This window comes from Mauremys reevesii, linkage group 5 (genome assembly GCF_016161935.1).
Source record: "Mauremys reevesii isolate NIE-2019 linkage group 5, ASM1616193v1, whole genome shotgun sequence".
In the NCBI taxonomy this organism is placed as follows: domain Eukaryota; kingdom Metazoa; phylum Chordata; order Testudines; family Geoemydidae; genus Mauremys; species Mauremys reevesii.
In genome coordinates, this window is record NC_052627.1 from 113,050,197 (window position 1) to 113,064,382 (window position 14,186).

At 39.7% G+C, this 14,186-nt stretch overlaps 1 protein-coding gene across 3 annotated transcripts in view; it reads right to left on the bottom strand.

Moving 5' to 3' along the window:
• STX18 (syntaxin 18) overlaps positions 1-13,979 on the bottom strand; it is a 93,524-nt gene extending 79,545 nt beyond the window's left edge. Inside the window, exon 1 of one of the 3 annotated variants that reach the window (XM_039540175.1) lies at positions 13,724-13,979. In XM_039540175.1, coding sequence (XP_039396109.1) covers positions 13,724-13,885 — 162 coding nt within the window. In that variant the 5' untranslated portion in view covers positions 13,886-13,979. Of the gene's footprint in view, positions 1-3,214; positions 3,258-13,723 lie in introns of those variants that run through there. The other 2 variants (XM_039540176.1, XM_039540181.1) reach the window with 2 other exon arrangements.
• Positions 13,980-14,186: the final 207 nt, after the last annotated feature.

A 14,186-nucleotide genomic window follows, 5' to 3' on the forward strand; every position in this document is an offset into this window, starting at 1 on the left:
TTGCCCTTATTTTATTGCAGAAATTGAATATCATGGTCTTTTTAAGAGAAATGAGAAGTAGAATACACAAGAAAGGGATACCTGATACATGTATGAAACTGAGATGGTATGAAGACCAAAGCAGTTCAAAGGATATAATTGTTTAATTCCCCCACCCCCCTTGCTTCTCAACTGAAATAAAACGATTGAATACTCTTTGGATTTGAGTATCTCCACTTATATTTATGTAGGAAGAAACCACAATACCAAACTATTACAGAAAATAAAGCTTTCTTAATTCACAAAGGTAATTTCTACAACTGACGGTTAAACTAGGTACAAGGCTAAATTCAAGACTGGTACAGCTACATTAGAAATGCTTTAAATTAATGCATCATTGCCTACTTCTCTTATTATTAAAATGAAGACAGAACATTCATAGATTCATAACTTCTAAGGCCAGACTAGAACATTATGCTTGTGAACAGAGGAAGGATGGTCCCAGGGTTACAACACTTGCCTGGGTCTCGAGAGACCTGGGTTCAGTTCTTTGCTCTGCAATAGACTTCCTGTGAGACCTGGAGCAAGTAGTTTAATCTCTCTGTGCCTCAGTTCCACATCAGTACAGTGGGAATAATAGTACTTCCCTTCTTACATGGGTGTTATGAGGATAACTACATTAAAGACAGGTATCAGAGAGGTAGCCGTGTTAGTCTGGTTCTGTAAAAGCAGCAAAGAATCTTGTGGCACCTTATAGACTAACAGACGTTTTGCAGCATGAGCTTTCGTGGGTGAATGCCCACTTCGTCAGATGCAAGAGTGGAAACTTCCAGGGGCAGGTAAATATAAGCAAGCAAGAAGCAAGCTAGAGATAACGAGGTTAGATCAATCAGGGAGGATGAGGCCCTGTTCTAGCAGTTGAGGTGTGAAAACCAAGGGGGGAGAAACTGGTTTTGTAGTTGGCAAGCCATTCACCGTCTTTGTTTAATCCTAAACTGATGGTGTCAAATTTGCAAATGAACTGAAGCTCAGCAGTTTCTCTTAGAAGTCTGGTCCTAAAGTTTTTTTTGCTGCAGGATGGCCACCTTAAGATCTGCTATTGTGTGGCCAGGGAGGTTGAAGTGTTCTCCTACAGGTTTTTGTATATTGCCATTCCTAATATCTGATTTGTGTCCATTTATCCTTTTCCTTAGAGACTGTCCAGTTTGGCCGATGTACATAGCAGAAGGGCATTGCTGGCATATGATGGCATATATTACATTGGTGGATGTGCAGGTGAATGAACTGGTGATGGTGTGGCTGATCTGGTTAGGTCCTGTGATGGTGTTGCTGGTGTAGATATGTGGGCAGAGTTGGCATCGAGGTTTGTTGCATGGATTAGTTCCTGAGCTAGAGTTACTATGGTGCGGTGTGCAGTTACTGGTGAGAATATGCTTCAGGTTGGCAGGTTGTCTGTGGGCGAGGAACATGCAACAAACCTCGATGCCAACTCTGCCCACATATCTACACCAGCAACACCATCACAGGACCTAACCAGATCAGCCACACCATCACCGGTTCATTCACCTGCACATCCACCAATGTAATATATGCCATCATATGCCAGCAATGCCCCTCTGCTATGTACATCGGCCAAACTGGACAGTCTCTAAGGAAAAGGATAAATGGACACAAATCAGATATTAGGAATGGCAATATACAAAAACCTGTAAGAGAACACTTCAACCTCCCTGGCCACACAATAGCAGATCTTAAGGTGGCCATCCTCCAGCAAAAAAAACTTTAGGACCAGACTTCTAAGAGAAACTGCTGAGCTTCAGTTCATTTGCAAATTTGACACCATCAGTTTAGGATTAAACAAAGACGGTGAATGGCTTGCCAACTACAGAACCAGTTTCTCCCCCCTTGGTTTTCACACCTCAACTGCTAGAACAGGGCCTCATCCTCCCTGAGTGATCTAACCGCGTTATCTCTAGCTTGCTTCTTGCTTGCTTATATTTACCTGCCCCTGGAAATTTCCACTCTTGCATCCGACGAAGTGGGCATTCACCCACGAAAACGTCTGTTAGTCTATAAGGTGCCACAAGATTCTTTGCTGCTTTTACATTAAAGACAGTGAGGCATTCTGAATAATAATGGGGACCATAGTACTGTAGGCAGATAGATGTAGTTTGACCTGCTAAATAACACGGGCCACAGAATCTCACACAGTAACTCCAACATCAGGCTCTCACCTTCTGGCTGAACTAGAGCAGACCTTTTAGAAAGATATCCAATCTTGAATTAAAAACTTCAAGAGATGAAGCATCTACTACATCTCTAGGTTTCAAAGATTAATTGCCTTCATTGTTAAACATACGCACTTTATTTCTAATCAGAATTTGTCCAACTTCAGTCTACAGCCACTGGATCATGTTATGCCTTTGAGAGATGAAAGAGCCCTCTACTATCAGAAATCTTCCCACATAGGAGCTTCTACATCATGATCAAGTCACCTCCAAACCTCTTATTGGATAAGCTAATAGGCTGACTTATTTAGTATCTCACTGCAAGATTTCTAGATCTCAGATGATTCTTGTAGCTTTTTTCTGAACTCCTTCCAATTCTTCAACATCCTTTTAAAAGTGTGGACACAAGAACTGGACACAGTATTCCACTGCCTCATTAATGCCATATGCAGTGACAACAACATCTCCCTACTTTTACTCAATATTTCCCGCTTATTTTATTAAACTAGATTTTTAAATTAAATCTTAAGGTTTAAAAACATAATATTATTTCGGTTTCTTCAATCAGTATAGCTTAAATAGGCCAGGTTCTGCTCTCACGTACTTCACGATAAAGTAAATAAAAGCAGTATTTGCACATCTCCCAGTACAATTTGGCCTATGAATCTTTGAACACTTTCAATAAATCCTTTAGATAATGAAATCTGCTGTACTCCAATTTAAATCTACGTGGTGAAACTCTTCGCCTCCCCGAATAATACAACAAAAATTATACTACATATATTATCCAGGTGGATCTGTCTAGAGTAAGATATAGAATAAAAGCTGGAAAAAAAATAAACGAAAAATAATCAAATATTTGTAGCTTTCATTTAAAAATAAAACCTTTGTAACCAAGTTCTGAAAGAATATCCCAAGAACATGCACATCTGTTTAATATTACAAGCCAACTGTCAACATCCTAAGTGAAGTTTTAATTTAATATTTTTTCTTTCTTGATGTTTTACCTTTAATCAATGCCTCGTGAGAGTATCAGCTTTCTACAAGAAACTGTTAAATATAAAGAAATGTTATTGTAGCATGTTTATAAAATCATAGTTCGAGAACTTTTTATTTTTCTAAAACCTGACCACAACTTAATTATCCGCAGGACATTCCAAACTCACAATTGCAAGCTCCAGTTCCCAAGCAATTTTAAACAATATCTACTGTACAGGACATAGGGTATTCCAAATACCACAACATGGTTATATTTCCAAGAGTCAGCATTAGGGCCCTTAGACCTGGTTTTTATTTTCAATAAATATTTGTTTCTCCACAAATCTTTAAATGGTTATCATCATGATCACATTTTTATTTCACATGTCAGTTTGCTATCTCAGTTATTTGTTTTTACAATTAAAGTAAGCTAGATTTTTCTATCTTTACATAATATATTACCTCCAGTTCAAAGAGTTTTGTAAGAGACCTATTCAACTCCCACCTCCATTGCTCGCACTCTTCCCCTAATCAAATAAAAATCAAATAAATTCCCAGGCAAAAACTTTGTAAACCTGGAGTTAAGTTTGAAAGAATGTGTCACTTAGTTCAGCCAAAAAAACCTCTAAAAAGAATGCTGGAGTTTCCTCAAATGACAGAAACACTAGAAAGCTTGGAAATTCCAAGTTAAGTTTCCACTTTACAACAACTTCCAAACCATCTAAAGGTATGCAAATACACACACAATCCAATTACTCAAGCAACCTTAGCTCTGCATGCATAGTGCCAGTCTGAAAACAACCAGAAATTCTGAGACTGTGTCATGAGAGGTAGTTGGAAATTTTCCAAGAAAACCTTTTTCCATCAGAAAATGCTGATTCTTCACATTTGAAATTTTCCATGGAAACATGTCAGCTTCTACAAAAATTCCAACAGAAACTTATCTGGTTTCTTGCTCACTCACCCACCCACCTCCCTGTCTCCTCAGAAGCCCACCTGGTGGGATGCTATGGGGCTGGAGCTCAGCAGCTCACCTAATGGGCTATTGCAGAGGCAGAGCTCACAGGCTGCCTTGGAGCCAGGCATTCCAGTGTCCTGGGGAGGATATTCTGCTTTGAAAACACCAAAACATTCCTACAGTGGGAATATTTCAGTGTTTACAAAATGAAATATTGCAGAATTTCACTTCCACAAGAAATGTCCAGGGTTTGGCTTTTCAGCCCGATTCAGGATAACAAAATTTCCAAAACCTTGAAATTTTTTTATAGTAGTGAAATTCAGTTTGCAGCCAGCTCAAAGCCTTCTACATCAGAGTTTCAACTCTTTAGTGACCACAAAACATTAACACCTTGCTCTTAATCTTAGTGAATCTGTCTGATTAACTGATATGCTTTTTCTCAGAGTTTCTGGGGGATATGGCTACACTGCACACTAAGCCTAGGCTCTGTCCCTGGTTTGAGCCCAAGCCTCCCTTCACAGGTCACGCTGCATACCAGAATCAGATTAAATCGACAACACCCCAGGAGAAAAAACAGTCAGCCAAACAAGGAAATACCTGACAGATGGGATTCAAGTGATGATTCTGCACAAATTCATTTTTTCATATTCATCTACATCTAAGCACTTATATGGCCTCCAAGACACCTTTGTATATATTAAAAATAGATAACTGGGTGAAAACATTTTTTAAAAATTCATCCATTGTGGGCTTCATCATGAGGACTTTACTTACCAGGAAAACAATATTTAGGAGGGGGATGGATTACCTTTAAATGTATTTGTTTTTTCAAAGATGTGAGACAAAATATTTGCGTAAACAGAACAGAAGGCAGAAACTTAAACTTGAGTACATGAGGTACATGCATTTGTACTGCTATCCCTGCCCCCAAACAAAGGGAAAGATGGAAGCCGAGTCAGAATGAAAGGGTGAGAAGGGGCAAACAAACACCGGAAAGGTTGGCACCTGACAACTATGAAGTGTTATTTTTGGCAGACAGAAAGGTTTGTCACCACTGCCCTGAAACCAGGAAAACTTATGTTTTCAGTAAAGTAGCCCCTATTATCATTCTAAGCAATTATTTTAAACTGTAATATTTTAGTTATTAGAAACATTTTTCCAAAATTGTTGGCAACTCCTCCCAGCCCACAATTTTACCCTTTAATTGTTCTAACTGCTAAAGATGTAATTCCAATCCTTGACCTATTTATTCTCCACCTTGAAAAACATTTTACAGGTGTACTGGCATGGAGATCACAAGACAAAGAACATTACACAATATTTTACTAACATACAATATCTCTTCATCAATGCTGAAACAAAAAGAATTTTAATCCATTAGGTGCCAAAAAATACAAGGAAACAGCTTGACATTGAGATTTCACCCTAGCATCTAATTATGGTGATAAAAACAATTCCAAAGATACTGCAGCATAAATGTTACCTGAGCACATATTGACAGCAAATATTTATTACTATTTGTTTACATAACACAGTTTCTTTGGTTTTTCAGTTTGACTGCCCACATCTTAAGTATTTCCTATTCACGTGCCTTTGTACCTGTGTTGAGAGAGACAATTGGACAACCAAAAACTCCCATTTTGTTGCTGACAAAATTTAAATGTATAATCACTGTTATAGTCCTAAACTACAGTAGCACAATTGTATTTCTGATAATATGGTAAAAGTTTCACAGCACAAAGTTCCTAAGATCTATGATCTCTCTGACAGTCTGTTAGTCAGAGAAAGGAAACCACTTCAGCCTGTTCAACAGATTCTATGGTGAACAGTATTCTAGAAATGCCCAAGACAAATAGAGTATCCCTTCCTGCCTCATCATGATGATTTTTTTTTTTTACATCAGCATAGTATAAAACTAAAATGTGGGACATATGCTATACGCACCTATAAAAGTACAGGCCTAGCTCCCCTCCCCTAACTTATTTAAAATAAGAAAAGGGAGAAATGATAATCTTCAGATCTCTCCTGAAGAAAAAAAAGAGCCGAGGTATTCCCAAATCAAGCAAGATCTGGGGGGAAAAAACTCTCCAGTGGACAAGTCTCCAAAGAATGAAGCAGGTTTTCTGTTTGCTCGGCTAAATTTCAAATTTTATTTTTGTCTTTTTCATGAGTTCTTTAACTGCAGAATCCAAACTGCCAACAATATGAACATAACAGAAGTGGTCAAAATGGTCAGCCCATCCTACTCCCAAAATTTAGAGATACATAACATCTGCCAGAATAATAAAAAATAAAGCATAAACAGAATTCACTGACCTAAAAGTTCTCTAAGTTTTTCCGTACTTCCCCTTCTTCATTCCCTTTTTCTCTCCTCCCATTTCAGACCCATTCTATCACTCTCCACACCACTTTCTGTTTTCTCCTTCATTTTCTTTCTCTCATTTGTCCTATTTGTTGTGTGTCCATCTACTTACTCTGTGCGTTCAATTGTCTCTCCTCCTCTTCTGTTCTCTCTAGCTCCCTGGATCTCACTCAGTATTCTACCTTCTCTCCAGTCCTCCCCTCTCTCTCTCTGTGCCTGTCTTTCCCTATCACTCTGTTCCTCCATTTAAGATCACTCCCCTTCTACTCCCTCTGAGGCTCTCTCCCCAGTCTCCTGTTTCTCACTTTCCTGGGGTTCATCCCCTGCCACAAGTGGTGCCTGCTTCTGAGGACAGCAAGAGGCCAAATCCTCCCTTCTTCCCCAATCCACCATGTGCTAGAAGCCTGTAACTGAGCATCCAATGAACTTATCCTGTACTTGTGGCAAGATGTCAAGTCAGCAACTCAGAGGAGAAGCCAATTCAACTGCTAGCCAGCAGTTGAAAAGAGTTTACAGTGGCTCTAACTCCACCAACAGAATCCTAGGGAGTTCCTCCCACAGTTAAAACCCAGTAAAAAAAAATCCCCTCGCCCCTCTCATAAAAAAAAAAAAAAAAAAAAAAACCAGTGACCCAGGGGCATCAAAGTTGGCCCTGGAAGACTAAAATGGGGGGATGGGGAGGAATGGATATCCTCCACCACAGAGGGCATATGCCCTCAGAATACTGAGTGGCAGACTTGGAATACTTTTGGATGCTTCACTGCCACGGGACGGTCGATTAGCCACACTGGCAAAAATAACTAGTAACTCAGAGGGGGGGAAAAAATCACCCTAATTTTCAGCCCTGTCATTTACATTATATTGAGAAAACAACTTATGGGGGTAGGAGTTTACTTTTCTTTTCTTTTTTTTTTTTTTTTTTAAAAGGTAGCTGACTTTGAACTGACATTTTTAAGAGATCCCAAAAATAAGGACACTCATAACTACATCCTCCAAAGACTGACCATGTATACTCACCACTATTTCTTAAACGAATTTGGCTGAAACCAGAAACAGTCACATGGGGACCATCAGCTGATTGAATGAAAGCTTTTTATTGTACTCTGAAATCATTTTAATATCTTTCCTATATCATTTTCTCTTATTGCTTTTCACTCTTTCTTCCCCAGCACTTTTAATATGATCTTCATAGCTTCCCTCAATCTTTTAGGACAAAATTCTTCTCTAAGAAGGATGGAGGGAATGCAATGGGGGGGTTGAAAAATAAAAAAGAATCAGGCTGATAATAAATCAGATACCACTTTCAACCTCAGTTATGAAGTAGAATCTGACATTCATGCTGGAAAGAGATGCATTTAAATAGCGCTGGGAAAAAAAAATGTACAATTTGGAATCACTCAAAAGATAAAAGTTTGTGTGCAAGCACTGTACAAAACACAGCATTATCAAAAAATATGTTATGAACTTTTTAATAGTTAGAAGAGGGAGAAATAAATCTGTTTTTTTCCTAATGACCTCAGCTATGAGCCCAATTTATTAGACTCTAGCTCATTACCCACAGTTAAAAAAAGTGAACTAAAAATAACTTGTAGTCCAAAATTGGTCATATTAATTAATTTCTACTAAAGAGTATAATTGGCAATACCAAGAATACTATACAATACATTTGCAGGCATATGTTCTCTTTTGGGAATTATTAGGTAACCATTAGAGTCAAGTCTATAAACTGAACAGTAAATCTCTTTAAGATTATATATATTATATAAAGGATTCTAAGAACTTCAATTCTGACATTTTTGGTAGTATTTGTTGTCCCATAGTCTCTTTCTGATGAGATTTCATAGCACTAGTTCTTATGGTGTATTTCATCACAGAATAACTAATCAACTATGATGAAACAGACTCAGTTCTGATGTCGTCTCAATTTTCTCATAGATTTAAATGAAATTAGTCTCATGAGCAGGGTTTTCAGGATTAGGCCTCATCAATTATTATATTTTAGCAAACTTTTAGCAAATATAGTACTGTATTAACATACGTAAAGTATTAAGGAACTCATGCCGCTATGGTATCAGTAGCTTCCCTTAGTAACCGACCTAATTTTCCTAGCATATAGACCAGGCCTCTGTCTCATCCACCACAGAAGTTGGTCCAATAAAAGATCTTATCTCACTCACCTTCTCTCTCCTATATCCTGGGACTAACATGGCTGCAACAACCCTGCAAACATTATTAAACTATTGTAATATATGGGTAACAGCTATCTTGTTTGAAATCTAGATCCAGTTAGCTAGACTAGCAGTGTTCTATTTCCGCCTGTTGTTGCTGCTGATTACATATTGTGACTGTGTCCACATATGTTGTTCTTAGACCCCCTTCAAATCAATAAAGAATAGTCTGATGTAGATGCTTTAACGCCATTTGGGCCATTTGGTTTTACCTATAACAAGTCCAAGAGACTGCTTTGCTGTAAGTGTATGCTGGATTTTGTTTTTGGTTTTTAAATATGTTATGGAAAACTATCACCACTGCAATGCTCCAGGACAATGAGAACTGTCCAGGTGAGTTGGTGGTTAAAAGCTTTGTTAGACATGCATATGCACCGTCATTTGTTATGGATTTGTACTTAAGTAATTTCAGACACTAAACTGCTGAGATGGGGAATTTTTCTTTTCCTCCTTACTCAGTACCTGTATAAAGCAGTCTAGCATATTTTTGATGTGTACATTGGCCCATTATGGCAATTCTTTTAAAAAAAATCATTAAATCATGTAAACTGAAAACACCCCCATCACATTAATTTTGTTATGTGCACCAATATGAAGGTGATGTGTGTCTCACATAACAAAATTCATTCCGCACATGGCCGTAAAAAATTAGAGGGAACACTGGTGTTTGCCATCTTCCATGTGTCTTACTAGTATCTGGGAGACCTTGACACTTCCCTTAAAAATGGAGTTTTCAAGGACCCCTACAAAGTGAACATATACTATTGTCTCATACACATCCTTCTTTTCAATTATTGGAAGGGAAAGTGAAAAACAAACTTGCAAATGTTCTGTAAATTGGTAACACTGATATCCTAGGAAACCTACCTGTGGTAACAATCTCTGTGAGCAGTTGTGTTTCATTCCTATACCAATCCAGCAAATATTCACTGGTGATGAGGCTAAGCATCTTCCCCATTTGGATATCTCTTAAAGCTTCTTGAATGTTTATGAATGTATGCAGTGTAATGGATACATACATTATTTCCTTAGCTCTACTATAATTTCCAGTTTTAATCATTACTGTGATTAATTAACCGATTAATCCTTTTTGGGGTTTCCCTTAATACTTGGGAAATAAGAATTGTACTAGGGTGTGCGGGGTATTGATAATCAGTGGTCCACAGTCAGGCTGGAAGGGCATAACGAGTGGGGTCCCGCAGGGATCAGTTCTGGGTCCAGTTCTGTTAAATAATGGCACAGAGAATACACTTATAAAGTCTGTAAACGATACCAAGCTGGGAAGGGTTGCAAGTGATTTGAAGGATAGGATTAAAATTCAAAATGACTTCGACAAACTGCAGAAATGGTCTAAAGTAAATAGGATGAAATTCAATAAGGACAAATGCAAAGTGCTCCATTTAGGAAGAAACAATCAGTTGCACACATACAAAACAGGAAATGACTGCCTAGGAAGGAGTACTGCGGAAAGGGATCTGGGGGTCATAGTGGACCACAAACTAAATATAAATCAACAGTGTAACACTGTTGCAAAAAAAAAGCAAACCTCATTCTGGGATGTATTAGCAAGAGTGTTGTAAGCAAGACATGAGAAGTAATTCTTCCGCTCTACTCCACACTGATTAGGCCTCAACTGGAGTATTGTGTCCAGTTCTGAGCACCGCATTTCAGGAAACATGTGGACAAACTAGAGAAAGTCCAAAGAAGAACAACAAAAATGATTAAAGGTCTAGAAAACATGACTTATCAGGGAAGATTGAAAAAATTGGGTTTGTTTAGTCTGGAAAAGAGAAGACAGAGGGGATATGATAATAGGTTTCAAGTACATAAAAGGTTGTTACAAGGAGGAGGGAGAAAAATTGTCCTTCTTAACCTCTGAGGATAGGACAAGGAGCAATGGGCTTAAATTACAGAAAGGGAGGTTTAGGTTGGACATTAGGAAAAACTTCCTGTCAGGGTGGTCAAGCACTGGAATAAATTGCCTAGGGAGGTTATGGAATCTCCATCATTGGAGATTTTTAAGACCAGGTTGGACAAACACCTGTCAGGGATGGTCTAGATAATACTTAGTCCTGCCATGAGTGCAGGGGACTGGACTAAATGACCTCTCAAGGTCCCTTCCAGTCCTATGAGTCTATGAAAGGCAATATAAGCAAAATGCTTAACAGTCCAAAATGTAGCCACCATATGTTATTTACACTAAGAATATTTCTGTTCTACTGTAGTTAATACTTGAGATGCATAAACAATTGGGCTCCAATAGACAATTGAATTCCTGTGCTGACCCAAGGCAGCTGCCAGTGCTTTTTCTGTAGCATCTTGTTCTAACACAAATGATTGTGAATAGTCAGGCTGAACCAATACAGGAGCTGAGACTAATGCCCATTTCAATTTAGTGACTGCTTCAGTCAATTGAAGGTTTGAGTTCCAGTATCTTTTTTAATTCAAGTATGTAAGGGAACAGCTATTTCTGCATATTCAAGTATAAACTCTTGAGAAAATCCTCTCATTCCCAGAAATTGCACTGTTTCAGTACAGTTTAAATTCATAATTTAAACAAGCATTTTAGAAAACACCCCAACAAAACCATTTTGCAAAATATTAATAATATGCTTTTTCTTTGAACAGTTTAACTGATTAATGTGGATTTTTAAGATTTTTGATGCCCTGTAGCTGGCAAGTTATGCTATAGGGATAACAACTCATTCGGCTGAGGGATGAGCCATTTACAATTTAAAAACAAACCTAATAAAGGCCTTTTTATCTTTAACTGAAAATGTGTGATATCACAAAAAATTAAAATATATATTTATAATTATGCACAAATTAAATTTTTGTTGCAAACATAAAACCCAAAATAAAAAGAAAAAATTTAAAGCCAGTTTCCACTGCGGAGGGCCAGTCCATCATGGTCTATCCCTCTTGCTGCCATTCTTGCATCAGACCCAACCTTCATCCTGGCGAAGAGTGCTGCAGCTATAGCGGTCACTGAAGCGAAAGCTTGGGCTTGGGAGGAGTTTGGAAAGACCATGGAGAATGACGGCCTCCAAGGTGTCACCCACTACCAGTCAACCCTGTTGTCCTTGTTTGGCAGGCAGGAAATCTGACACTTCCACTTGCCTAGGCAGCACTCGTGCTATTGCCCAGAAGCCTGGAACATGAAGTTTTCTGGTACTTATTACTACAGTTTTAAGTGATTTAAGATGAGAGAGTTCCTGGAGACAAGCTTCTAGTTTTGATAAAGTCAAATTACCACTACAATTTTATGAATTATCTTAAAACTAACAAAATAGTCTTTAAATGGGATTTTAATTTAAGAATATTACCACCTATACGAGACTGTAAAATCTTGGTTTATAAATAACTGGATAGAAAGATCACTACTATTTTTTACTAAAATATTTATTTCAGAGACTTTCTTGCTCCCACCTCTAAATCCATTCTCCTGCAAATCACTGATATTGTCAAAAGTAAAATATTCCTGTGACATTGTGCCAAAAAGTGCAACTCTGTGGATACCTTCCAGCAAAAGTGTCACAACATTTTCATTTCTTAATAATAAAAATATGTATATTAGAGAGAAAATGTGTTTCCAATAACTGCAGGTTATATATTTAATTTATATATATCAGGTCACTCCAGCTCTAGTGTATGTAGGTACAACTCCACTGACTTCAATATTTAAACCAGGATTGAATTTAGCCTATTAAATTTACTTTTAAAAAAGCACAACTCCAGAAACAAACATTTCTCTCTTTGTTGATTTTAAAAAGTGGCACTTCATTAAAGCTGTTCAGATGGCTGGAATGACAGACTAAATCCCAAAGAGGGAGATTAATGAACAGAAGGCAGGTATGGTTGTCAAACGGTTCATGGTGAATACAATTTATCACATGGTTATGACACTATACCTGTATGGGGTGTAACATTTATCTGCACACAGAACATACAGTATACATAAATCTGCAACCCAGCTATGCATGAGTAGTGGTCGAGAAAACCACTGATAGTGTGTATGGCCTCAATTCTGAAAAACTGCCGGTAATTATGCACATACTAGAACTACTTACGTTAATAAACTTCAGTAACGCCTATGCCACTATTCATATTAATAAATTTACACTTATGCATAAATGTTTGCCGGAGCAGGGCCTACAGAAAAGGAGATGACTCTGTGTCTTTGGAAATTCTGGTCCACGCAGGCAACAGAATCAGCACTCATGAGTATAGACTACTAGAGGCTATATAACATCATCAAAGACTGTACTACGTGTCATTATTATGAGCAATATGCATGTCTTACTAAGGATCTGCCAACTCACTTGGGGGAGGGATTAGTTTAAAAGGGATAACGTCAACCTGAAAACTAGTCTTTTTTTTTCTTTTTTTTTAAAGCGTTGAGAGTAGTTTTAGGTTCACCTTGGTCCCCACACCAAACGCTGAGAGTTTTACAATCATACTGTTTGCTATTATTTTATTTATTCTAATGTTTTCTTTCTCTCGTTTTCTTGCGTGAAAGTTGCACACAAACAACAGAAAATAAAGACCACTGGGCAGATTTTTTCAGAAGTGCCCGGCCAGCACCTGGGTCTTCGTGGGAACTGAATCTTTTTAAAGCCTCCTCCTAAAATCCTCATCCTGCACTATGAGCCGCGAGGCGAGGACAGAGCCTTGCAGCCACGCAGAGCCACCGACGGCCTTTATGGGCACCGCAGCTGGCAGGACGAGGGGGCTGTAAAGGGAAAAGAGACCTGTGCCTGGAGGGTTGCCAAGTGCACGAAGTGGAAGAGGGGAGACGAGGAGAGCCCCCCCCCCCGTCACTTTGCACGGCACTAATCAGCGGGTCACCTGTAGCTGCGGAGAGGGGCTGGCCGGGGGTTCGGGGAGAGGCCCCTGTTGGCTGTTACTACTATTACCCCCATAACCATCTTCCTCCCCGGACTCCTGGGTCCCCGCCCGGGACAGTGCCTACGCCGGCCCCCGCACTCACCACCTCGCGGGCCCGGCAGGAGAAGTCGCTCTTGGGCCGCTGACTGCCCCGCTTGAGCAGCTCATCCCTGGGGCTCTCGCCGGCCGGGACCCCCAGCGCCTTGTTCCGGGTCTTCACCGTCTTCACGCTGGCTTTGAACAGCAGCGTGATGTCCACGGCCATGGCGCCCCCGCCCGCTCCCACCGGCCGCCAGCCAGACACGCCGGCCGGCCCCGAGTCCCTCCGCACAGTCCTCCCCGCACAACCTGGCCCGCCGTGTGGGGTTCCGCCGTCTTATCCGGCCAGCCCCGGCGCCGCGCCACGGGAGAGAACCCAGCGCCAGCTGAGACCCCCGCCCAGGGAGCCCCTGCACTGCCCCAGTGCTTGTCTATGGGGGGTGAGCCACCAGGGAGCCCCTGCACTGCCCTAGTGTGTGTCTATGTGGGGGGTGAGCCCCCAGGGAGACCCTGCCCTACCCCAGTGT